The sequence below is a fragment of the Oncorhynchus keta genome, chromosome 24 (assembly GCF_023373465.1).
Source record: "Oncorhynchus keta strain PuntledgeMale-10-30-2019 chromosome 24, Oket_V2, whole genome shotgun sequence".
NCBI lineage: Eukaryota > Metazoa > Chordata > Actinopteri > Salmoniformes > Salmonidae > Oncorhynchus > Oncorhynchus keta.
In genome coordinates, this window is record NC_068444.1 from 43,341,603 (window position 1) to 43,368,709 (window position 27,107).

At 42.8% G+C, this 27,107-nt stretch overlaps 1 protein-coding gene across 3 annotated transcripts; it reads right to left on the reverse strand.

Moving 5' to 3' along the window:
* Positions 1–373: 373 nt before the first annotated feature.
* Positions 374–27,107, reverse strand: LOC118357586 (zinc finger protein 281-like). Of its 3 annotated transcripts, none has more exons than XM_035734849.2 (7): positions 26,873–27,107; positions 14,439–14,911; positions 13,118–13,216; positions 12,815–12,932; positions 12,038–12,121; positions 5,242–5,360; positions 374–4,628 (listed from the first exon to the last, which is right to left on the reverse strand). In XM_035734849.2, the coding sequence occupies exons 1-7, from the start codon at positions 27,096–27,098 to the stop codon at positions 2,997–2,999; spliced, it is 2,751 nt and encodes a 916-aa protein (XP_035590742.2). In that variant the 5' UTR covers positions 27,099–27,107; the 3' UTR covers positions 374–2,996. The 3 variants fall into 3 exon arrangements, with proteins under 3 accessions (XP_035590742.2, XP_035590741.2, XP_035590743.1); XM_035734848.2 differs by having other exon boundaries at positions 12,038–12,130; XM_035734850.2 differs by having other exon boundaries at positions 12,038–12,130; positions 26,877–27,024.

Genomic DNA, 27,107 nt, shown 5'->3' on the forward strand with positions numbered 1-27,107 from the left:
ATCACGCTAACATTGATATTCCTCTTCTTTGGAGAGTGCACTTCTCCCCGTAGACCCCTGTAAATCAAATCACGCTAAAGTTGATGTTCCTCTTCTTTGGAGAGTGCACTTCTCCCCGTAGACCCCCTGTAAATCAAATCACGCTAACATTGATATTCCTCTTCTTTGGAGAGTGCCCCTGTAAATCAAATCACGCTAAAGTTGATGTTCCTCTTCTTTGGAGAGTGCACTTCTCCCCGTAGACCCCCTGTAAATCAAATCTTGCAAAAGATAATTGTTGAGTTCATTCAATCACCAAAATTTGAGTTGCCAGTCTTGTGGTTCAAACCATTACAAAATGACAACTGTTGTCAAAGACTTCACTACACCAATGTCTACTCGTTTCTTTTTTGGTAAAAAATGTTTATTGGCTTCTCTAATCAGTTTCTAAATGCAGTAACATGTACAGCCCTGTAAATCAGATCACAATGGTCTGGAACTAAAAGGACAGGGATGGGGAAGCATCAGCTACAACATTAGGTGTTGTGGTCGATCAGAAAAAAGGGCCATACAAAATCATCAGATCATGCATATGGGAAGAAACCAAATGAACAAACTTTTAGTGTTTTTGTACATTTTTGTAAACAATATCCTTCTAGAGATATGAAAACATTTAGGACAAGTAACAACAATAAAAGGATATAACATAAGAGAACGGTTCTATGAGGCACCTAGAATGCAACACTGCTTGGCGTGAATGCTTTACAGACAAAAAAAGATAATACATTTTGCATTTCAACGAGTCAATTGCTCTTCTATAAATGTAAACACAAGCAGTGTTACATGATTATACAATATGTTTAACCTATACTACAAGTATTTTCACTACATACATAAAACACGTGTTCCTGCTTTCTGTAGCTTCAGTGATGAGGTATATTTAGGTAAATCCTATTGTTTGTTTCTCTCAGCCTCTCGCTCTCTCTTTAAACGCATAGTGTGTGTTTTGGAGTGAAGTGGCCGGCCAGCCAGTCTTTCGTTTCCTGAGATCTGAGCAGATGTAGGAAAAGATCAACCCTGGCTGCCAGGATAGAAGTGGCTTGAGCCAAAGAAGACAAAGGCCATTGTTTATTCTCGCAAAATGTTTGAAGGACTGCATTTGGGGGGGGGTTTATAACGTGAAGTTGAGCCTCTCTCACCAAGGTTATTTTTCAGTATCAGGCCTGATTTCGTAGGGTGAAGAGATTGAGGTGCAGTGAATAATTGCACTTTCAAAACATGCTGTAAAAATAAACACTTGCTAGGTTAAAGACATGATCGGGCACTTTGGCGAGTAGCAAGTATCTTTTTTACCTCCAGCTTTGAGCTGGATGTGTCATTGTGTAGTTCATACATGCATAATATACATGAGCAGAATTACGGTGTCCTCAATTGGCCATGAAATCCCTAGTGAGACTTTTCTGGAAGCTGTGAGCGGCCATTTTGCTTTCATCTACCCCCACGTTGGACAGCCCCCCCCCCGCCGCTAGAAATTAGAGTTTTAGCAAATGAGCTTCAGCCCTTCGCCATTTGAGTGACAACTAGCAAGACGCATACACACAATAGAGCAAGCAATGATGTGGTGCACATATGTGACACAGTACGCTATTTTCCTGGATCACCTTTGGCTTGTGGGCGTTACTTTGAGAAATCCTGGCTAAAAAGTATACTCAAGTACCGGAGAATATCTTTAAGAATAAATAAAGGAAAAATAGTTTGATTTTTGCATCCAGTAGTCTTAGTACATCAGTGGGGGGAGTTCCAGCATAATGTCTGCATCTCTCATAATAATGGGTAACATACAATTCTAACAACCCCTCCACCTGACCAAACAGTCAAAAAACTAAAGCAACTATACATCTAACTGGCCATGGCCATAACCGTTCAACCCCAGTCTAACCCTCCCTACAGAACACCCTCACGCTCTATTCCACCCACCCCTGTTCAATTTTATCCAATAAAAATCACTTGGTTTTGCACATCCTTAATTGAGTCGGGTTGTTTTTCATTTTCAATTACGATGTTGTTTTCCATTGATTTCCAATGCCAAAAAAAAGGGTAACAGCCAGGAGTGGAGGACAAAGCGGTAAAAATGTGTGACAATATAATTGTTGAAATGTCGCTAATGGGGCCAGTGTGTTTCCTTGTCATGGGCCACTGAAGGGGGGGGGGGATTCCAAAGAGGTGCATGGCTAAACAGATATTTCGGTTGAGGCTGGGGTGTGTACACCATGAGTTCTTGAGTGTATAAATATCCATGTTCCCATGTCTTTTACATGTGGCCCTTTATGGAGGAAATGTGAGCGGTTGTTTTCACATTGACATAGAAGTACCATAACAAGTAGCGGAAAGGGTTGGATGAGGAAAACTCAACAGGAAGATCCAGTGAAGTCTTTTTGTTCCGCCCTCTTCCTGGGATAAATAGTCACAAAGCTTTGTAGTCTCAAAGTACACCTGTGAAAAGTGTGCCAGTTGCATCTCATAATACAAAGTTATTCTTATTACACAATTTTGCCTTAATTCCTGAGTAACACAATTCTTGTAACAGACAGTATAGAACTTTTTTTTGCCATTTGAATTCTGGGCTTTTCCCTGACACAAGCTTAATTATTATTATTGTAATTCTCATCATTCATTAATACTTTACAGCTGTATGATTGTTAAAACAAGGGGTTACAGGTGAAAGAAATAATTAAGTTCATAGCTACCCCCTATTCTTTTGTTTTAAAATTACATACAAATGTAGGTTTAGTTCATATCATAGCAACTACACTAACAAAATAAAGACTAAACACAGATACAAACAAATATCTAAAAATTGCATTTGAGGCCTTAAAAGACCTTCCCTGGTAGAGTTCTGGTTATCAACATTTAATGGCAGTGTTTCATTTTAAAAATCTCACTACAAGAAGAAAATGAAGGGTATAGGAACACAAAGAAAAACAAAACCCACAACTAGGTTCACCTATTTTCAACCCTTACCTGAAACTTTGGCTTGTTGCGGTTTTCGATCCTGTACTAACTGGCTCGCTGACATCAGCTAACAAACTGGTAAACCCTGAGAATTCTGACACAGTAGCCCGTATTCGGTGGTCGACCTCGGGCCGGAGGTCAATGCTGTAACCCAGCGGGGTATGGCGGCCCGACTTGAACTGGGAGCCGAAGGCCTGAGCAAAGTTCTCGATCTGGTAGGTAGCCCGCAGGTCCACTTCCTTGGGTGTATCCAGGTCGGCGTAGTTGCCGGAGCCGTTGCTCCTGTTTCCCTTGGCCCCCTGCTCCTTGGTGGCCCCGCCGGCGGCAGTCAGCTCCTGGGGTGTGAGCTGGAACCCATGGGAGTGGTGCACCTTCTCCAGCTGCTCAGTAAGCTCCTGAGAAGGGGTGAGCTGCTGGTGGCTAGCCGCCTCCAGGCCATTGAGGTGGAAGGCCGGCTGGGACGGGGAGCCTACCAGTATGCCGTAGTGGGACTTAGAGGATGACAACGAAGAAGAGGAGACTGTGGAGCTGGGCAACGGCAAGGAGATGGATGGTGGGTAGCCACATTCCAGCGGGGATGAAGTATAGACATGCTTGTCAGGGAAGAAGGGCCCTGTGGGGCTGGAGCTGCTAGGGAGCAGAGGGAAGGGCCTGCTGGGACCCAGAGTGGGGAAGGGCCCACTGTGGCTGGTACGCTCTAGGGCCTGCAGTAGGAATTTGGAGTACTCGCTCATTACCACCTGCTTGTCGCCGCCGTTGGGTGAGTCGTCATCCAACTCTGGGGTGACAGGTGCGGCCGGCTGCAGGTCCACGTGGTGCGAGCCACTGCTGTCGGTGAGGTCAAAGGTTATGTCACTATGGTGGTGGTGTGTGTTGTCTGACTTGTGGCTGTAGTGGTCCAGCAAGCTCTGGAGCACCTCGTCCGGGATGCATGACTTGTCATGGTGCTTGAGGTCCAGGGGCAAGGCGTCCAGCATGGCCATGGCGGGCTCGTTTTGGTGGCCCAGCGAGCCCTGAATCACACTGCTGGACTGGGGCTGGCCCATGTGGAGGGAGGGTGCCCCATAGTCGTTGTTGGCCATATGTTGGAGGTAGCGACGCTTCTTCACAAACTGCATGGCGCCGTCGTAGTTGTTGCTGGTGGCTGACTGGGCCTGCTTGGTGGCTGACTGGGCCTGCTTGGCGCCCCCACCGGAGGAGCCCTGGAGGAGGCCCAAGGCCTCGAGCCCTGAGCCCACCGCCAGCTCCATGGAGCCCTGCTTCTGAGACAGCAGCTTCTGCTCCCCGTCCTCCACGGAATTGAGGGACTTATTGTTCTTCTTGAAGACTAGCTTGGGTGTGCGGCCCTGCATGATGGGCCCGAGGTCGGAGCACTCCGTGCCGTAGTCCTGCAGGCTTCCCGACGACACGGTGGCGGCCACAGTCTTCTTCCGCTTGCGCTCGATGCCTTCGCCTGCGTTTTTGGACTTGCCCCTCCTGCGTCCAGAGGTGGCGGTAGCATTTCCCTGAGTGAGTGAGTAGCTGCCGTGGCCAATGTCTGCATCAACCAGCTGCAGCATGCTTGGGTCTAGTCCCTTCTTTAAGGCTTCTCCACAGGTCCGCTTGTGCTTTAGTAACCGGTCTGTCCTCGAGAAAAACTACAGGGTGAACAGGGGGAGATGCACAGCATTTTAAAATATGTTCTCGTCACCCGATTGACCAGATGGATCAACGACAACAAGATGTATTTGTCCAGTGTTACATGCACACAAAGTGCTCTCGAACAAGCGTTACTGTTCCAAACGGCTGTGATAACAGAGCACGTTGCAAGCATCCAACACTGGATTACCATTATATTTTGAGCAAACAAATAGGCTAGATTGAGACAAACTTCAGTGTGACATCAAGAATTGGCATATTGTCAATCCGACCTGGTTTCAAATACATGGTTATTTTCGTATTTGTACTTTCAAATTCCTATAAATGGCTGAAACCATTTTCAAAGACTTATTTCCAAAGACATTATCTGAAATAAGCTTAGGACAAAACAGACCTGGGTTTTAATGCATGGAGTATTGACATGAGTATTTTTAAATACATGCCAATATTCAACTACTTGAAATCTATGCCATTTTTCTAAATACTTTATTTTCAGAGACATTTTAAAAGTATTGAAATACCCTAAATAGTATTTGAACACAGGTATTTTGTCAATCAAATATCTGTTTCGGATTTGAGGGTAAATCCTAGCTACCCGTGTGACTAACTGACCTGTTGGCAGGTGTCACACCTGTATGGCTTCTCTCCGCTGTGGGTCCTCTTGTGCCGCTCCATGTGGTACTTCTGGATGAAGCACATGTTACACTGGTCACAGCTGAAGGGCTTCTCTCCTGACAACCGACACAGTTGGAACCAAATTTACTAACTCAAAGCTCGTCCCGAGCGATTAACCGATCTAGATAAATGTTCATTTTTTAGAAACAATTGCCTGACGTTTCAATTATACTAAAATGGATTATATATAACATTTTAGAAAACTCATCAATCTACACACAATACCCATAATGACAAAGCAAAAACAGGTTATTTTTTTGTGTAAATGTATAAAAAAAAATGGAAATACCAGATTTACGTAAGTATTCAGACCCTTTACTCAGTATTTTGTTGAGTCACATTTGGCTGAGATTACAGCCTCAAGGCTACTTGGGTATGACACTACAAGCTTGGCACACCTGTATTGAGTTTATCCCATTCTTCTCTGCAGACCTTCTCAAGCTCTGTCATGATGGATGGGGAGCGTCGCTGCACAGCTACTTTCAGGTCTCTCCAGAGATGTTCGATCGGAGACTTGTCCTGAAGACACTCCTGCATTGTCTTGGCTGTGTGCTAAGGGTTGTTGTCCTGTTGGAAGGTGAACTGTCTCCCAAGTCTGAGGTCCTGAGCAGGTTTACGTCAAGGATCTCTATACTTTGCGCCGTTCATCTTTGCCTCAATCCTGACTTGTCTCCAAGTCCCTGTCACTGAAAAACATCCCCACAGCATGATGCTTCCACCACCATGCTTTACCGTAGGGATGGTGCCATGTTTTCTCCAGACGTGAAGCTTGGCATTGAGAACAGAGAGTTCAATCTTGGTTTATTCAGAACAGAAAATCTTGTTTCTCATGGTCTGAAAGTCTAAGTGCCTTTTGGCAAACTACAAGCGGGCTGTCATGTGCCTTTTACTGCCATCTGGCCACTCCGCCATAAAGGCCTGATTGGTGGAGTGCTGCAGAGATGGGAGAAAATTCCAGAAGGACAACCATCTCCACAGGAACTCTGGAGAGTGGCTAGAGTTACCTTCTATTTCTTGGTCACCTCTCTGACCAAGGCCATTCTCCCCTGATTGCGCAGTTCAGCCAGACAGAAAGCTGAAGGAAGAGTCTTGGTGAGTCCAAACTTCTTCAATTTAAGAATGAAGGCCACGGTTGTTGGGTACCTTCAATCCTGCAGAATTGTTTTGGTACCCTTCCCAGATCTGTGCATCAACACAATCCTGTCTCTGAGCCCTAAGGACAATTCCCTCGACCTCATGGCTTGGTTTTCGCGCCGACATGCACTGTCAACTGTGAGACCTTATATAGACAGGTGTGTGCGCCTTTCCAAATCACGCCCAATCAATTGAATATACCACAGACAACAATCAAGTTGCAGAAAAATCAAGGATAATCAATGGAAACAGGATGCACGTGAGCTCAATTTCAAGTCTCATAGTAAAGGGTATGAATACATGTAAATACGGTATGTTTATGTAATGCATTAGCAAAATTTAAAAAAAAAAACAGTTTTTGCTTCGTCATTATGGGGTATTGTGTTGATATTTAATCAATTCAAATATTGAATAGATTTTAGTATAAGGCTGTAACGTAACAAAATGTGAAAAAAGTTCAGGGGTCTGAATACTTCCCGTAAGCACTGCAAATCACAAATTGAATGCACAAGCTGCATTTTGAATGCCTTCAGGGACCAGCGCCTGCTGTTTCTGGGAAGGGGCCATTGCGGGTCCCCCCACACAATGTATGCATTCATGATGGCAATGTTGAGCATCCCCCAAAACACATACCTCCACCATTTTCTACCTGTCCGTCCAATATTGTAATAGCTCCTCAGTTGGTCAAGCCTAACCATTTTCTACCTGTCCATCCAACATTGTAATAGCTCCTCAGGTGGTCAAGCCTAACCATTATCTACCTGTCCGTCCAACATTGTAATAGCTCCTCAGTTGGTCAAGCCTAACCATTTTCTACCTGTCCGTCCAACATTGTAATAGCTACTCAGTTGGTCAAGCCTAACCATTTTCTACCTGTCCGTCCAACATTGTAATAGCTCCTCAGGTGGTCAAGCCTAACCATTATCTACCTGTCCGTCCAACATTGTAATAGCTCCTCAGTTGGTCAAGCCTAACCATTTTCTTGCTGTAATCTATTACGAGCTCTGGAACAGATATTCCTACCACTTTCAAAAACAACTGCAAAACACCGCCACTGTGACCTTAGACCTTAGAGTCCGTACTGTTAGGTGACCTAAACTGGGATATGCTTAGCACCCCAGGCGTCCGACAATCTAAACTAGATACCCTCAATCTCACAAATTATACAACCCTAAATCCATAAACATGGGCACCCTCATAGATACCATCCGGACCAACTTGCTGTCTTCAACCAGGATCTCAGCGATCACTGCCTGCGACCACCCCATCACTGTCAAACGCTCCCTAAAACACTTCAGCAAGCAGGCCTTTCTAAATCGACCAGGCCCGGGTATCCTGGAAGGATATTGACCTCACTCCATCAGTAGAGAATGCCTGGTTGTTCTTTAAAAGTGCTTTCCTCACCATCTTAAATAAGCATGCCCCGTTCCATTTTTTTTTTTTTTAGAACTAAGAACAGATATAGCCCTTGGTTCATGCCAGACTTTTTACTTGACTGCCCTTGACCAGCACAAAAACACTACTGTAATAGCATCAAATAGCCCCCGCGATATGTAAGTCAGGAACCAATATACACAGTCAGTCAGCATTCCTAAGGCTAGCTTTTTCAAACAGAAATTTGCATCCCGTAGCACTAATTCCAAAAAGTTTTGGGACACTAAAGTCCATGGAGAATAAGAGCACCTCCACCCAGCTGCCCACTGCATTGAAGCTAGGGAATACTGTCACCACCGATAAAACTACAATAATCGAGAATTTCAATAAACATTTTTCTACAGCTGGCCTGCATTCCATCTGGCTACCCTACCAACAGCTCTGCACCCCCTGCAGCAACTTGCCCAATCCCCCCCGCTTCTCCTTCATCCAAATCCAGATAGCTGAGGTTCTAAAAGAAATGCAAAATCTGGACACCTACAAATTCACTGGGCTAGACAATCTGGACTCGCTCTTTCTAAAATGATCCGCCGAAATTGTTGCAACCCCTACTATTAGCCTGTTCAACATCTCTTTCGTTTCATCTGAGATTCCCAAAGACCGGAAAGCTGCCGCGGTCATCCCCCTCTTCAAAGGGGGAGACACTCTAGACCCAAATGGTCTAGAATGAACTATATTCATCCTGCCCTGCCTTTCTAAAGTCTTCGAAGGCCAAGTTAACGAACAGATTATCGAGCATTTCGAATCCCACCGTACCTTCTCCGCTATGCAATCTGGTTTCGAGCTGGTCATGGGTGCACCTCAGCCACGCTCAAGGTCCTAAAGATACCATAACCGCCATCGATAAGAGGCATTACTGTGCAGACGTATTCATTGACCTGGCCAAGGCTTTCGACTGTCAATCAACACATTCATATCGGCAGACTCAAAAGACTTTCCTTCTCAAATGATTGCCTCGCCTGGTTCACCAACTACTTCTCAGAGTTCAGTGTGTCAAATCGGTGGGCCTGTTGTCCAGACCTTTGGCAGTCTCTATGAGGGTGCCACACGGTTAAATTCTCGGGCCGACTCTTTTCTCTGTATATATCAATGACGTCGCTCTTGCTGCGGGAGATTCTCTGATCCACCTCTACACAGACGACACCATTCTGTATACATCGGGCCCTTCCTTGGACACAAACAAGCTTCAACGCCATACAACACTTCTTCCGTGGCCTCCAACTGCTCTTAAAGGCTAGTAATACTAAAAATGCATGCTCTTCAACCGATTGCTGTCCGCACCCACTAATCTGGACGGTTCTGACTTAGAATATGTGGACAACTACAAATACCTAGATGTCTGGTTAGACTAAAAACTCTCCTTCCAGACTCACATTAAGCATCTCCAATCCAAATTTAAGTCTAGAATCTGCTTCCTATTTCGCAACACAGCATCCTTCACTCATGCTGCCAAACATACCCTCGTAAAACTGACCATCCTACCGATCCTCGACTCCGGCGATGTCATTTACAAAATGGCCTCCAATACTCTACTCAACAAACTGGATGCAGTCCATTACAGTGCCATCCGTTTTATCACCAAAGCCCAATATGCTCTCGTTGGCTGGCCCTCGCTACATATTCGTCGCCAAACCCACTGGCTCCAGGTCACCTTTAAGTATTTTCTAGGTAAAGCCCCTCCTTATCTCAGCTCACTGGTTACCATAGCAACCCCCTCCCATAGCACACGCTCCAGCACGTATATTTCACTGGTCATCCCCAAAGCCAACACCTCCTTTGGCCGCCTTTCCTTACAGTTCTCTGCTGCCAATGACTGGAACGAATTGCAAAAATCACTTCAGGTGGAGACCCATATCTTCCTTACCAACTTCATGCATCAGCTGTCAGAGCAGCTTACTGATCACTGTACCTGTACACAGCGAAATCTGTAAATAGCACACCCAACTACCTCTTCCCCATATTGTTATTTATTTGTTATTATTTTGCAACCCAGTATCTACTTGCACATCATCATCTGCACAGCTATCACTCGTGTTAAGGCTAAATTGTAATTATTTCGCCACTATAGCCTATTTATTGCCTACCTCCCTACACACTAAGTAGTGTCAAACAGGCCAATCAATATTCTACATAGTTGAAGGAAATGTGGGAATTCACTACAATGACCATAATCCATTGCGAGCATACTTGTCCGTCCTGTGTGTCTTTTACGCTGGCTTCGTAAAAGAGATAAGAATGCACGAGAGGGATACAGAGCAGTTGCTTCACAAGTTCTCTACATGAAAATACATTATCCAAGTCATGTCCTAGAGTGCCACAGGCACTTCATGTTTTTGATTTATCAGACCTGGAAAACCAAGTGTGTTGAATTAGGCAATCACTGAACTGCTCAATTAGCTAAGTAGCTCAGTGTGGTGCCTAGTTGGGACATAATCCTGCAGTATCTGCGGCTCTCCAGTAACAGGGTCACCAATCCCTGATCTAAGATTGATAGTTTGTACTTGTATTCATCAGTCAAAAAAGTATGATTTACTTTCAAGAACTACTAAAATTGGGATTGTCAGACAGCAGCTCTATAGAGATGAGATGTTCTGGAATTAAATAAAGTCATCAACTAAAACAAAATGTAATATGAAACTGAAATATTTTGAAGTAAATTAATAATGAATAAATTCATGGTTAATAGGGTACCAGTCTAAAGTTGACACCTACTCATTCAAGGGTGTCTTTATTTTTTACCATTTTCTACATTGTAGAATAATAGAAGTCATCTTAACTATGAAATAACACATGAAATCATGTAGTAACCAAAGAAAATGTTAAATACATTTGATATATTTGAGATTCTTCAAAGTAGACACCCTTTGCACTCTGGCATTATCTCAACCAGCTTCACCTGGAATACTTTTCACTTTTGAAGGAGTTCCCACATATGCTGAGCACTTGTTGGTTGCTTTTCATTCACTCTGTGGTCCAACTCATCCCGAACCATCTCAATTGGGTTGATCGTGTGATTGTGGAGGCCAGGTCATCTGACGCAGCACTCCATCACGCTCCTTCTTGGTCAAATAGCCCTTACACAGCCTGGAGGTGTGTTGGGCCATTGTCATGTTAAAAAACAAATGCTAGTCCCACTAAGCCAAAACCAGATGGGATGGCGTATCGCTGCAGAATGCTGTGGAAACCATGCTGGTTAAGTGTGCCTTGAATTCTAAATAAATCACTGACCATGTCACCAGAAAATCACCCCCACACCATCACATCACCTCCCCCATGCTTCACGGAGGGAACCACATGTGGAGACCATCCATTCACCTACTCTGCGTCTCATAAAGACAGGGTGAAGACAGGGTGGTTGGAATCAAAGATCTCACATTTGAAGTCATCAGACCAAAGGACAGATTTCCACCGGTCTAATATCCATTGCTCATGTTTCTTGTCCAAAGCAAGTCTCTTATTATTGGTGTCCTTTAGTAGTGGTTTCTTTGCAGCAATTTGACCACGAAGGCCTGATTCACGCAGTCTCCTCTGAACAGTTGATGTTGAGATGTGTCTGTTACTTGAACTCTGAAGGATTTATTTGGGCTGCAATTTCTGAGGCTGGTAATTCTAATGAACTTATCCTCTGTAGCAGAGGTAACTCTGGGTCTTCCTTTCCTGTGGCAGTCCTCATGAGAGAACAGTTTCATCATAGCGCTTGATGTTTTCCATGTGTGTTATTTCATAGTTTTGATGTGTGCACTATTATTCTACAATGTAGAAAATAGTAAAAATAAAGAACAACTCTTGAACGAGTAGGTGTCCAAACTTTTGACTGGCACTGTAAGTGATAAGCAACAATGGGGCAGTCACTACCATCATGGGACTTATATGAATTGCTTCATTCTGTATCGTTACAGCATTCAATCCACAATGCAAAATGCATTTCATGTTAAAAAAAATCTAAACCAAAATAGAAAACCCATGATTATTTTTTATTTAAACGACCTCAAAAAGCATGAAATGCTCAGCTGAAACGTTTTAAAATTGCACACTGGGTTCAATTTCATTTCAATTTGGGAAGTAAACTGAAATTCCAATTTTGCCTCTGAATTTGAGATTAGTTCTTGAATTTAAATGGAATTGACCACAGCTTTGACTGTCATTGGTTAAGGGCAAAACTCACCACTGTGGATCTTCTCATGCCGCTGCAGCAGATACTTCTGGATAAAGCTCATGTTACACTGACTGCACCGGAAAGGCCTCTCACCTGTGCGATCAGAAATACAATCACCCACTCTCCACATTAATTGACTATCAGTGGGGGAAAGCAGAGGTTGGCTTTACTCAAGAAGGGTGGGGAGTGTCAGTTGATTACATTGGATCATTTGGAGTAACACCGCAGAAGAAGACAATGTTAAGTTAAAGAGTGAAATCCTAAAGGGATGGTTCCCCCAAATTACACATTTAGATTTGTTTCCTTACCTTGAAATCAATCATAGGACAAAAACAGCAATCCACACTTTGGTGTCCTGTTTACTAAAACTACAGTGTGAATTGCAGTCTCTCCTTGTCCATAGATCACTTTCAAGGTAAGGACATTTCTATATAAATTTGTAATTTGGCTGAACATTCACTTTAAAATACAAAAAATAACAGGATTTCCCTTTGCGTCAATGGGTCGGACCTCCTGCAAGAAATGTGAGTCATTTACATTACCTCAGCATTTAGAAAATATTCATTGCATCACACAAATGATCACATCCATGCTACTCAAATCAGTGATATTGTGTGCATTCATTTTAGTTCACCTGGTGCCTTGGGTGGGTGAGGATTTCAGTTTAGGACCAATAGATTGATCTACAAAGTACACACTTCACCCACCAGGTGCCACAGTCAAGCAAAAACAAATGCGCCAAATGAACAAAGAATTCTCATGCAAAAATCAATGAAAGCCTCTCACCTGTGTGAATGAGTACGTGTCTGCGGAGGTGGTAGGAGCTGCGAAAGGCGGCGCTGCAGTGCTCGCAGATGTGTGGTTTGGAGTTGGGAGACAGGCCACCCCCTTCGCCATCCAACATCTGTGCAGGTGAGCGACGGAATGAAAGGTCAGAATAACGCAATTGTGCTGCTATGTCAAAGTATAAAAAAACCTGTTGTGTGAAGGGGTTGACATGACAACCGCAGAAGTGAACAGTTGTGCGACATTCTGGTAGCTTTGACTCAAATGAAAATGAATGAACGTTAGAGATGTGTTGGGTTCTACCTTGTGTTCTCCACGTTTTCTTCTGGCTTTACCTTCCCCGTCGCTCTTCCGTCTTCTTCCCAACGACTCTTTTGTCCCTTTCACTGGTCTTCCAGACACCTGAGGATAAGGTGGCCATGTAGACAGATAACATACACAGTGTGAATATTCTCAAAGGGAGCTATCGGTCTTTAGAGGGAATCAGGGATTTTTCTGACATGGGTGGGCTGTAAAAAATAAATAAAAATAAATGTTTTTGCCCAGAAAAGCGCTTTATTATAGACAGAAATACTCCCTTTTTCATCAGCTGTCTGGGCGGTTGGTCTCAAACGATCCCATAAGCGAAGCAGCCCGGAAGTAGAGGTCCTGAGCTAGCGTGGTTACACATGGTCAGCGGATGTGAGGCCGATTGGACGTACTGCCAAATTCTCAAAAACGACATTTGAGGCAGATTATGGTTGAGAAATGAACATTCAATTCTCTTGTTGTCCTTCTGGAAGGTTCTCCCATCTCCACAGAGGAACTCTGGAGCTCTGTCGGTGTCTTGGTCACCTCCCTGACCAAGGCCCTTCTCCCCTGATTGCTCAGTTTGGCCAGGGTTCCAGCTCTAGGAGGAGTCTTGGTCTTTCCAAACTTTTTCCATTTGAGAATGGAAGCTGTGTTCTTGAGGACCTTCAATGCTGCAGAAATGTTTTGTTACTCTTCACCAGATCTGTGCCTCGACACAATCCTGTCTTGGAGCTCTAGGGACAATACCTTCGACCTCATGGCTTGGTTTTTGCTCTGATATGCACTGTCAATTGTGGGACCTTATGTAGACAGTTGTGTGCCTTTCCAAATCATGTCCTATCAACTGAATTTACCACAGGTGGACTCCAATAAAGTTGTAGAAACATCTCAAGGATGATAATTGGAAACAGGACGTACCTGAGCTCAATTTCGAGTCACATACCAAAGGGTCTGAATACTTGTGTAAATGTAACATGGCAGTTTATTCTTTAAATGCGCTAACATGTCTAAAAAACAATTTTTGCTTTGTCATTATGGGGTATTGTGTGTAGAATGAGGTGAAAAAAGGCTGTAATGTAACAAATATACATAAATAAATAGAGCACCAGGATGGGCGCCTCTAAAATGTTGTTAGAAATTCAGCCGTGCTGACCGTGCCCATTGCCACACCCACCACCGAAACTCCTTTTTGATACATAAAAAAACCCTCGGAGTACCAAAGTGGAAAATATTAAAAAGCATACGTAACCAATCAACAAACTATATTTATTGACTGGCATTGTTGTTTTTGACTGAAAAACTACAACGCCCACAACAAACTTGGCTTTCTCACCAGCTCCCCAATTCGGCCGTTGCTGAGGTCATGCAGGAGCATGTTCTGATGGTTGTGGTGGTGGCCTCCACCAAACTGCATCTCCAGCATTTCATTGCCCTTCCGCATGCCCCCTCCTCCACCACAGCTGCCACCCAGTCCTCCTCCACCATAGAGGGGCACACGGTAGTCCAGCTCGCTCATCTGCTCCTGTTTGATGCCCATGCCATGGAGGAAGCTGCCGGCTTGGGGAGGAGAGTCACGTTCCTTTTTTAGGATAATCTCCTGGGGTTGGTTGCCCACCATGACTGACTGCGAAGCCAGGCGGGTGAAGCTGGTGACAGGCGGCAGGTGGCTAAACATGAGCATACCCGGGGTGAAGTTGGGGTCCATACCCCCGTTGCTTTGCAGAAACTCGTTGCCTAGCTTGTCTTGGATAATACTCATGGCAAGTGCAGGAGGGGAAGCACTAGATGGGGTCAGGTAGGGGTGTCCTTAAAGAGAAGGGAAGAAAGGATACAGATGAAGTCAGAAGTTCACATACACTTAAGTTTTAATGACTCCAACCTGTTTTTTAACCACTCCAGAAATGACTTGTTAACAAACTATAGTGTTGGCAAGTCAGTTAGGACATCTACACTGTGCATGCATGACACAAGTCATTTTTCCAACAATTGTTTACAGACAGATTATTTCACTTGTAATTCACTGCATCACAATTCCAGTGGGTCAGAAGTTTACATGCACTAAGTTGACTGTGCCTTTAAACAGCTTGGAAAATTCCAGAAAATGAACATGGTCACGTTCATCTGTACAAACAATAGTACGTAAGAATAAACACCATGGGACCACACAGCCGTCATACCGTTCAGGAAGGAGACGCATTGTCTCCTAGAGATGAACGTACTTTGGTGGGAAAGTGCAAATCCATCCCAGAATTGCAGCAAAGGACATTGTGAAGATGCTGGAGGAAACAGGTACAAATATATCTAAGTCCACAACAAAACGAGTCCTATATCGACATAACCTGAAAGGCCACTCAGCAAGGAAGAAGCCACTGCTCCAAAACTGCCATAAAAAAGCCAGACTACGGTTTGCAACTGCACATGGGGAGAAATGTTTGGAGTAAAAGGGGAGAGGCATGCAAGCCGAAGAACACCATCCCAACCGTGAAGCACAGGGGGTGGCAGCTTCATGTTGTGGGGGTGCTTTGCTGCATGAGGGACTGGTGCACTTCACAAAATATATGGCATCATGAGGAAAGGAAAATTATGTGGATATATTGAAGCAACATCTCAAGACGTGAGTTAGGAAGTTCAAGCTTGGTCGCAAATGGGTCTTCCAAATGGACAATGACCCCAAGCATACTTCCAAAGTTGTGGCAAAATGGCTTAAGGACAACAAAGCCAAGGTATTGGAGTGGCCATCACAAAGCCCTGACCTTAATCCTTTAGAAAATTTGTAGGCAGAACTGAAAAAGCGTATGCGAGCAAGGAGGCCTACAAACCCGACTCAGTTACACCAGCTGTCAGGAGGAATGGCCCAAAATTCACCCAACTTATTGTGGGAAGCTTGTGGAAGGTTACCTGAAACATTTGACCCAAGTTAAACTATTAAAAGGCAATGATATACCAAATAATAATTGTGTGTGTGTGTGTGTGTGTGTGTATGTAAACTTCTAACCCACTGGGAAGGCGATTTAAGAAATAAAAGCTGAAATTAATAATACTCTTATTCTGACATTTCACATTCTTAAAACAAAGTGGTGATCCTAACCGACCTAAGACAGGGAATCTTTACTCAGATTAAATGTCAGGAATTGTGAAAAACTTAGTTTAAATGTATTTGGCTAAGGTGTATGTAAACTTCCAACTTCAACTGTACCAGGCTATGTATAGATCCACGTTATGGAAACATCTTGAGTGAGATAATACAGTACCGGTCAAGTTTGGACACATCTACTCATTCAAGGGTTGTTCTTTATTTTACTATTTTCTACATTGCAGAATAATAGTGAAGATATCAAAACTATGAAATAACACAGACTCTTGTAGTAACCAAAAAAAAGTGTTGAATCAATATATTTTATATTTGAAATTCTTCAAGTAACCACCCTTTGCCTTGTTGACAGCTGTGCACAATCTTGGCATTCTATTTGTTTAACATTTATTTGGTTGGTACATGTTCCCATACGTGTTACTTCATAGTTCTGATGTCTTCACTATTATTCTACAAAAATGCGCATGTTAAATTTGCTGAAAATAAACGCAGTTGACAGTGAGAGAACGTTTCTTTTTTTGCTACGTTTATTAGATGAGTTGTTTTCTCCTGCGGCTATTTGCAGGAGAGAAAGAATCTAACAAAACAGGACAGTTATACTGAGGAGGATATCGGCTGCAGGTATTGGTTTAACCCTGACCATAGGGCTAGACTGGCCCCAGGGGAATGTGGTCAGTGTGCTTACAGTCATCCATTAATTACTTGGGCTTCGCCTATCATCTGGAACACGATGTTTGAGTAATTCTTATTTCGATGGAGTGAGGCTATGAAATAGTGACTGGGTTAAGGTTATCAAGCAATACCTGTGTGTTGTGGTTCCTTTTAAGACCTTTTAACACCCTGCTTCTCAAATGAAATCTTTAAAGAGGGACACATTTACACTGCTATCGTGCAAAGTGCAGGGGGAGTGACCTACGTTAATCATGTCACAAGGTTATCACAGCAGCGGCGTGAAATCAAGGCCATTACTAGCCGTGCTACATATCGCGTCAGGTCAACAAAGATTGAAGAAACTACTTTATTTTATATTATTTTACTAGGCAAGTCTGTTAAGAACAAATTCTTATTTACAATGACAGCCTAGGAACAGTGAGTTAACTGCCTTGTTCAGAGGCAGAACACATTTTTACATTGTCAGCTCGAGGATTCAATCTAGCAACCTTTCAGTTACTGGCCCAATGTTCTAACCACTAGGCTACCTGCTGCCCTACTTCAGTAAGCTACGACAAAGCTTAACTTCTTGACTCCACCAATAATGGAACAAGCAGCTGTGGCCAATAACCGATCCTCCTACTAGGCCTATCAAACGCTTTTAAGACAAATTAAAGTTTTGAACGGTAGCCCATTTCCCAAATGTTCTAATAGTCTACGAAGGTACGGTTGTCCTAAAGCTGACGTTTTGTAAAAGAACAAGAATGAACGCCGGAGTCTATAGGCTACTCTCAATAACAGCTTTATGCGAGATGTAACAAACAAAAGCCTATTAAGAGAGGAGGATTACCATCCAGATCTGAAGACTGTAGATTTTGCTTCTATCCAGCCCATGATTTATAACCAAACTCACTACGGTAAGCCGGCCCGTTCCTCATCAGTTGAGTGTCACTTTGTGCCATCATATGCGCGAGACACAGACACACCTGTTCCATCATGAATCTCCACCAGAAATTAATATAAGACCTGCACTTTGGCTTTCAACAACCTTGTTTCATGTATGGTCCAGTTGTAGCATGTGATTTCACACTTTAGCACAATGGTAATTTGTGTGGAGTTTTCTACAACAATTGGGGGACTTGGCCAATACCATTGTATATCACAGTTTAGAGTACATAATCATTATAGGCGATGTCAACCGTTGTTCTAACGCTGTACTGTACTGTCCAAACTTGTGAACCCAACAGTGGACTGTGACTAGGATTTCCCCATTGCAGCAAATTCTATTGCAGATTGTTTTCAGATAATTTCCAGCTTTAAATCACAAAATAATTAATCAACTAAACTGATATCAGTAAAAACACTATCTAATGGATAGGTCTACTTGTTACTTCTGAACTTTCATTATCCTCCTTTGCAGTGCTTAATTTGTAAATTGGGAGGTGCTGGAACAAAAAGTGAGCCCAAGAGGGGATGACCTGGGGGGCTCTGAGGTAGTGGAATGTGTTACTTTTTAAAATTATAAACACATAAAATAAATCTTGCATGAATTATCATCACTTTTGAATAGAGCAGTAGAGGAGCTTGTAGAAGTTGCGCGCATGGGGGAGCGGAATTGATTTAGCCTTTAATAAATGGATTGCATGCGATTCTACATAGTTTTCGATGACTGGAGACTGTCAGATACCTAACAGTAACTCACAAATGATCAAAAGGACAGGCTACTGTGATAAACTGAAAATTTGAGATCAATAAAAATGACCTCGTCTTGAATCCATCAATAGCATAGGCCTAAGTGTGAGGAAACACACATTGTACAATATGAGGAGGAAATTAGTCCTAAAAAAAAGCTTTGCAGCTTTACTGACTGATGAGCAGACCGGTCACGGCCGATGCGCTCGTGCCAAAAACTATCCTAAAGTAAAACAATGCTGTTCGCTCAATAGGATTGTTTATTTTTTTACCCTTATTTGACCAGGTAGGTTGACAGAAATGACCTGGGGAATAGCTACAGGGGAGAGGGGGATGAATGAGCCAAATTGGAAGCTGGGGATGATTAGGTGGCCATGATGGTATGATGGCAACATCTGGAAATTAGCCAGGGCACCGGGGTTAATACCCCAACTCTTACAATAAGAGCAATGGGATCTTTAGCGACCAGGACAGCCATTTAACGTCCCATCCAAAAGACGGTACCTTACACAGGGCAACGTCCCCAAACTCTGCCCTGGGGCATTAGGATACATGTTTTTTTTACCAGAAGAAAGAGTGCCTCCTACTGGCCCTCCAACACCACTTCCAGCAGCATCTGGTCTCCCAACCAGGATCAACCCTGCTTAGCTTCAGAGGCAAACCAGCAGTGGAATGCAGGGTGGTATGCTGTTGGCCACTGACAGATTAGTCCTCTTTTCAACAGGATCCATTTGCTGTCCATTCAGGTTATCCCGCAATTGCATGTCAAATATTGCGAAAGGACCCTTTTGGATGCATACTGTTCTCTGACAGATTTGCCTCGTGTTCCCGACTGTAGGCATGCCTTGCGATTTGGCTACACACAATCCACAGGTAGGCTATTTAAAATAAAATAAAAGCTATTGATCCTCTTTTGCTGAATTCTAGGCCTAAACCTGGTGTAGTATTCAGATTTATTTCTGAACAGACAGCAGTAATTCTATAACTTTGGAAAATGTATTTCAATTGATCAGGGGTGCTGCAGCACCTCCAGCACCCTTCCATGGATTTGATCCTATATGGAAATAAATGATGAAGTGTAACACTGGAGATGAGTTGCAGGTCCACGTCTAATAGAGCAGAAAGAGAACATAGAAAGTTAATCTCATTCTAGTTCTGTGAGAGATACAGGCGTGCTTCTCTCTCTCACCAAAGCAATGGCCATTGGCCAATTTTGCTTACATTTTTAAAAAAAAAATTTTTTAAAGTTAGCTTATAACAGTGAACCTTTTTTTGTGAGATACACAAGGCAATTCTAGATCTTATGGCATATTTTGGTTAAACTATTCCTAATTCAATGGAATTGAAACCCTCTGCATGCACAGTGCATTCTTCCATCACATGTACAACTGATTCTCAAGATCTTGCACACCAATGAGATGCTATTGAGCCCACACTATTACACTGTCTGAGCCAAGGACCACATGCTTTCTGGTAAGTTTTGATTACAATACTGGGTGGGGTGAAAATATTTTATATGACACATGATTTGTTGTTAACTAGTAAATAGTAGCCCACAGCAGTGTTTAAGTCATTCTAACGTAACAATTTCTGCTACTTAGTTTTTGGTACCATGTGGGTTTTAGCTTGCTTGAGCCTGTTAACTGAGGAGTTTTGTTTCATTTTAAAACACGCATCTTACAAAGAAGTTGTTTAATATAACTCCGTAAATATTTATCTGTACATGGAATTTTAGGGTTTTTTTACTCATTTTTTTAGGAAACTGCCACGTGCACACTTGTGTAGAGACATTATTGCAGCTAATGTAGAAGGAAGAGCTGTGTACATATGCAAATACTGTGCCAAGTCATATGTGAAGAATGCAACAAAGATGCAGAATCACCTGGCCAAGTACATAAAGTTCCCTCAGCTCTCACAACAAGCAACCTCTGACAAAAGTCCCTCTACTTCTTCTCAAGGTGAAAATGTGGAATCAGACACCTTATCGATAGCAACAGCTCATGGACCTCCTGGAATCAGAAGTTTCTTTGGCTCAATGGAGGAACTTTGTCAGAGAAACTACATCAGCATTCTACAAGAGCACAGACAAGGGACAACAGACAAACCGGTCTACATTGCAGATGATTTGAAGGCAGTCAATGCTGCGAACATGTAGGCTGCTTGGTCTAAAGTGGAGGAGTCCTACCCTCACATCACACCCATTGGCTGTGCTTCTCATGCATTGAATCTGCTTCTTGAGGAAATCATGGCACTGAAAACAATGCATACACTCTACAAGAGAGCCAAGGAAATGGTTAGGTATGTGAAGGGCCATGCTATAGCAGCAATCTACCTCACCAAGCAACGTGAGAAGAATAAGAGCACCACATTGAAGCTGCCCAGCAACACCCCCTGGGGTGGTGTTGTCATGTTTGACAGTCTCCTGGAGGTGCAGGAGTCTCTCCAAGAAATGGCCATATCACAGTCTGCTTACATGGACAGCCCCATCAAGAGGATCCTCCTGGATGATGTATTCTGGGAGCGAAAAGTATGCAGCCTGAAACCTATAGCAGTTGCGATAGCACAGATTGAGGGAGACAATGCCAGCCTGTCTGATGTTCAGACTGCTTGCAGACGTAAGAGAAGATACCCGTACTGCCCTGCCCACTTCACTGTTTCTCCAAAGCAGAGGAAACTGCAGTTCTGAAATATATCAAAAAGCGTGAAGACTTCTGCCTGAAGCTCATACACGCCGCAGCGTACATGTTGGCCCCCAAGTACGCTGGCAAGAGCATCCTGTCTGGTGCAGAGATCAACCAGGTCTATGGTGTCATCTCTACCGTGTCTCACCACCTTGGCCTGAATGAGGGCAAGGTTCTTGGCAGTCTGGCGAAGTACACTTCCAAGCAAGGGCTTTGGGATGAAGATGCAATATGGCAGTCGTGCCAAACATCTCATCAGCCACCTGGTGGAAGGGACTTTGTGGATCTGAGTGTCTTTCCTGTTGCCTCCATCATCCTCCAAATCCCACCAACACCAGCCGCCTCAGAGCGCAACTGGTCCTTGTTTGGGAACACACACACCAAAGCACGCAACAGGCTGACCAACACAAGGGTTGAAAAATAGGTGGCCATCCGGGCGAATTTGAGCCTGACAATGAGCCATCCTCAACAAGGTCGGCAAGTGACTGAAGATGAGGCCTCAGAGTCCGATGTTCAAGAGGTGGACATTGAGGAGGTCCAGGGAGAAGACATGGAAGCCCGAGAAGAAGACACCCAAAGCTTTAGTTTCTAGACCATCATTTAACAGACACATGTTGAAAACATTTTAGGGACATGCGATGGCTCATTGGGGATCATTCAATAAACCCTTTCTTTTGTTGTTCAGTGAAATCATCCCATGTTTAGAGTCAACTAGTTTAATTAAAGTTCAATCCGTAACCAATTATAAATAAATAAAATATATTGGAAGGATTTAACCATTTGCAATTATGTCTGCTTTTGATAAGGTAAAAGGATTATGATTCTGTCTCTATATAATATGGTAAATATATTTAACGCACATTTACATTTAAATGCTAATAATATTAGTTTGCATATATTCCTGTTAATTCCCATGGAAAAGAGTCCACCTCTAAATATTCCCCAAAATGTGCAACCCTAATTTTGACACTTAATCATTTTAACAATGACATTTACTTTTAGTAATTATGTATGAACCAAATACGTTTAGACTTTTGCTGAAGTTGCATTTTACTGGGTGACCTTCACTTCAGTTATTTTCTATTAAGGCATCTTTACGTTTACTCAAGTATGAAAATTGGGTACTTTTTCCACCACTGCTTTTAAGCTACACCCAAGCCATGGGCTAAACCCAGGCCAACACAAATTAATTGCTATCACTAGCTGGCTACCACCCGGTTACTCAACCCTGCACATTTGAGGCTGCTGCCCTATAAAATACATAGACATGGAATCACAGGTCACTTAAATAATGTTTGCATACTGCATTACTCATCTCATATGTATATCCTGTATTCTATTCTTCTGTATTTTAGTCAGTGACACTCACATTGATCGTCCTAATATTTATATGTTTTTTTATTCCATACTTGTACTTTCAGATGTGTGTGCATTGTTAGATACCAATGCACTGTTGGAGCTAGGAACACAAGCACTTTGCTACACCTGCAATAACACCCACTAAATATGTGTATGTGACAAAATATGTTATTTGATCATATCAGGCACATTTTCAAGTTACATTGTTTTTAGGGGGCAGGATAATTACATAAGAGTCTCCTTGAATTAACACAAGCAAGCCTTCATGACCTGGCCTCTGTACATTTGTATAGAATCAGCTTGATTTTATTTAACCAGGCAAATCAGTTAAGAACAAATTCTTAATTACAATTGACGGCCTACTCCGGCCAAACATGGACGACACTTGGCCAATTGTGCGCCGCCCTATGGGACTCCCAATCACGGCCAGATGTGATACAGCCTGGATTCGAACCAGGGACTGTAGTGTCGCCTTTTGCACTGAGATGCCGTGCCTAAGACCGTTACGCCACTTGATCCCCTCTGTCGAAGACGCTTCTTTTTTGATATTGTCAGTGGTATGGGTAACAAATACACCCCCATAAAGAGAATTTGCCACCAATGCTCCTTATAGGAGACATCACTGCACTCCATACTGCTCATCTCTGTATACCCGTCACAAGACCCACTGGTTGATGCTTATTTATAAAACCCCCTTAGGCCTAACCCCATCTGAGATATGTACTGTAGCCCTCATCCTCCACATACAACACTTGTTCTGCCAGTCACATTCTGTTAAAGGTCCCCAAAGCACACACGTCACTTCTCTTTTCAGTTTGCTGCAGATAGCGACTGGAACAAGCAGTAACAAACTGAACAGTTTTATCTCAATCTCTTCATTCAAAGACTCAATCATGGACACTGACAGCTGCTTTGCGTGATGTATTGTTGTCTCTACCTTCTTGCCCTTTGTGCTGTTTTCTGAGCCAAGTAACATTTGTATCATGTTTTGTGCTGCTGCCATGTGTTGCTGTCGTGCTGTTGTTGTCTTAGGTCTCTCTTGTCATGATGTGTGTTTGTCATGAGTGTTTGGTCCGATATATTTTTTTTTAAATCCCAGCCCCCATCCCTGCAGGAGGCCTTTTGGTAGGACACCTTTGTAAATAAGAATTTGTTCAAGCTGACTTGCCTAGTTAAATAAAATTTTAAAAAATAAATAAAAAGAGAATGCAATTTTAAAATTATAATAAAAGCAAACAGTGAAATACATTTGTTACAAGCGGTAGGCCTACCGAATCCTGGCAATTGAGTTTCGGAACGAAACAGTCCGAAACTGAAAGGTGTCGGATCCTGTTCCTGCTCATATTAAGCACTACTCCCTCACGAGGGAGAGAAATCAAAAACATCTTCAAGGTGTGTTTTTTTTGCAATGGAATTTCAAGGCAATGTTTCTTAAACTTACAGAGGGCAGGACAACTTCTCCAAAACTAAATCTGTGTTGATATTAGTTGGCAGCGGTCTTAAATTCCACATTATTATGGCTTGATGTATTTTTAATACCGTAAAGACATTTTCTGCTAAATATTTTCTAAAACTCCTTTTCCATCTTTGACCCAAAATGAAACCCTTTGCTTAGTCCTAATTTTTTAGGATGAAAATGTGCCTTAACTTCTCAAAAACGGACTCTTAAGTTCATAGGAGCGTGTCAAATGAAAGCTCACGTTGGTGCTCATCGGTCGTTTTACATGGAAATGCCCAACTGCTTATTATGATTGCTAAAAACAGCACAATCTAAACAAATAGCCAAAACACATGTAAATATTGGACTTTAAATTGAGCCTTCCTATATTATACTTATGCTAAAAGGTTTATATTGTACTGAGCCATTTACTTTGTTCGTATTCTTATATTTTCTTATTGTTGTTGCAGGGTTGAGAATTAACCTACAAATAAGCATTTCGTTGGACGTGTATACAAAATAACATTACCTCTGTCTCAAAACCACCTTGTGCTCGCCTATTACCAATTAGACATCCCCATAACATTAGGCCCAAGTGGAATAGTGTGTGCCATTTCACCAGCGTAAGACAAAGTTGCATTTTGTATCATATACAGCTTGGATTGTAGCCACACAAAAAACTGTGCTGCAATGTAAAATTTGCAATGGTATATTCTCATTCAAATGACACTAAGTGACAATTACTTCAACTTTATTACAGGGGGTGTGAACAACATGAATTTGCTGCCCTTGGAAAAGTGAGTATACAAATAAAGAACCATTGGAAGGCTGGACACATTACATTTTTAACAATGCTTTTTTTCTTCTGATTTAAAAAAAAAGTATTGTATTTGCCGTGGAGCCCAGTTTCATAATATTACCATATGTCCCAGCTGGTTGCCGTAGTTTTGAAGTAATCACGAAAAAAAACAGACCTTGTTTTAGGGCATTTTTCACACTGCCAGCTCATATTAGTTCTATTGAGCAGCGTGGTACCAACTCGCCTTCCAAACGTTCTATTCCCAGCCCATTGTTCCACGTCACAATGCCTGCTATTGTTGGCAATGAGACCTGCTCATGTTGTTTGTAGGTAAAATGTAAACAAATTTACTTATGGAACTCTGAGGTCGTCCCATTGTTTCCTATAGGGAAATATAGGTATGCCTGTCTATATCACCAAATATCTCACAATTTGTGTATTTAAGAGTTTTAAAATTTACACCATTTTAATGAGAATCTCCCCTGTCTAATTTATGTAAGGCTGGGCAGTGTAATTCCACTGTCATCAAACGCTAGCCATGAAATGTATTTTGCCCTCGGAACGCTGAACTCCCCCCATTGTCTACCCATAGAGAGGCATGCTGTTATATTTCGCCAATTATCTCGCAATGTGCAACTGTATATTTTTTTAAAGTTGGACACCACTTTAATCATGAGAATATCCTCTTTATAATTATGTAAGGCTGGGCAGTGTATTCCTTTGTCATCAAACGCTAGACCAGAAAGTCAGAAGTTGCCATTTGTTTCCTGCTTCCACTTTATGCAGACTTAAGCACACTTGGCACCATTGAGGTGGGGATGTTAACTTTCTGCACGAGTTGTTATTTTTCCGTTTCGTCCTAAGAACAGATTGTAGTGGTAAAATAAAGGGATACATCTTTGGGTGCCATTAAGGCTAAATTGAACTGTAAGCATCACTCCAGTTAACAGGCTCTGCGGAGGTCATTTGCTATGGGATTGGGCTAGTGTTCCAGGTCAGACAACCTTTTGACATGTCCAGCCTTGGGTGAATTTAGACTCCTATTATCCAGCCTACCATCGGCTGAAATCGCTACCTGCTAAATTGTACACCAAATTACACGGGTCCACTAGACTAAAGCACACCATATTTTACCACGGATTTAGCCAGAATTTTCTCTAACGTCGTTGGGGTAAAACTGCTGGCCAGCTGACAATTCCAGATGGCTCAGGCACAATATTTTGTTTAGTCTAGCCGACCATAATTTCACGGTGAGCGGATGGGCTTTTGTGATGCATAGCCAGCAGCTAGCTAGCACGCTACAAATAGCGTTAGCTGTCCTGGTCAACTGTTGATACAAAGCACGCTTCTGTCACAAATACAATACTATCGAAACACAGATGACAACAAACCGGCTCACATGATGACAATAGATGCCAAAAGGCGACGGCTCAATCAATAATGGGTTACCCTGATTCGCCATATCAAACCATTGTATAAAACTCAGGGAGCTAGTAGCTTGCTAGTCTCATGCTGGCAAAACATTAGCCAGGGATTCAACGTTACCGCTCGCACGACCTAATTTGTCCGAAGGAAATTTGTGTTATTAAAACCTTAACGCCAGCTAGTTAACGGTATAATAGCAGCACATTTTATTTGCCCGTCTATGAAGGAAGCTTGGCTGTCCTTGGCTGGGACGACGTTGGTGAAATAAAGTCGGACTAACAAACGCTTCATAGTGGTCTTTGGCGCTCGACCCTATTTATCGAGATTGTGTTAACACTAACTCAGTACACCCAGATCTAATTATAGCCTTCTTCAAGGCTTGCGGTGCACGTTAACTTTAGATCACATACTGTAAATAGTACGGGTGAGCCAAGTTTCTGCTTACCAGCTAGCTAACGAGCTAGCCGACTGAAAGCCCACATTCTGGCCCATGCAACAGAGAAACAATGATGCTCGACTGAGAGTCTCTCTCGCATGCTGAAGCGATTTGCCTCTGACATTTCCACCGCGTATAACTCCACACATTTAAACAAATACTCAGAAATAAAGGTACATTTCAATAAACATTTACCTACACATGACCGCGACTGGCTAGAAATGTTGTTATTTTCTTCGCTTGTTCGTTCCTTTGAGGTGTTATAGACAAAACATTGTCGTCTTGCGGCCGATGCTTTCTTCCATCTTGTCCAGGCGCGGGGAATTGTGGGTCTAGCGGACGGGTCGTGAGAGGAGAGAGCTGCTGCAGTATGACTAGATATGGCTAGTGTCACCAAAGGTCGCCTGACAAACTTTTCCATTGTCAGGGC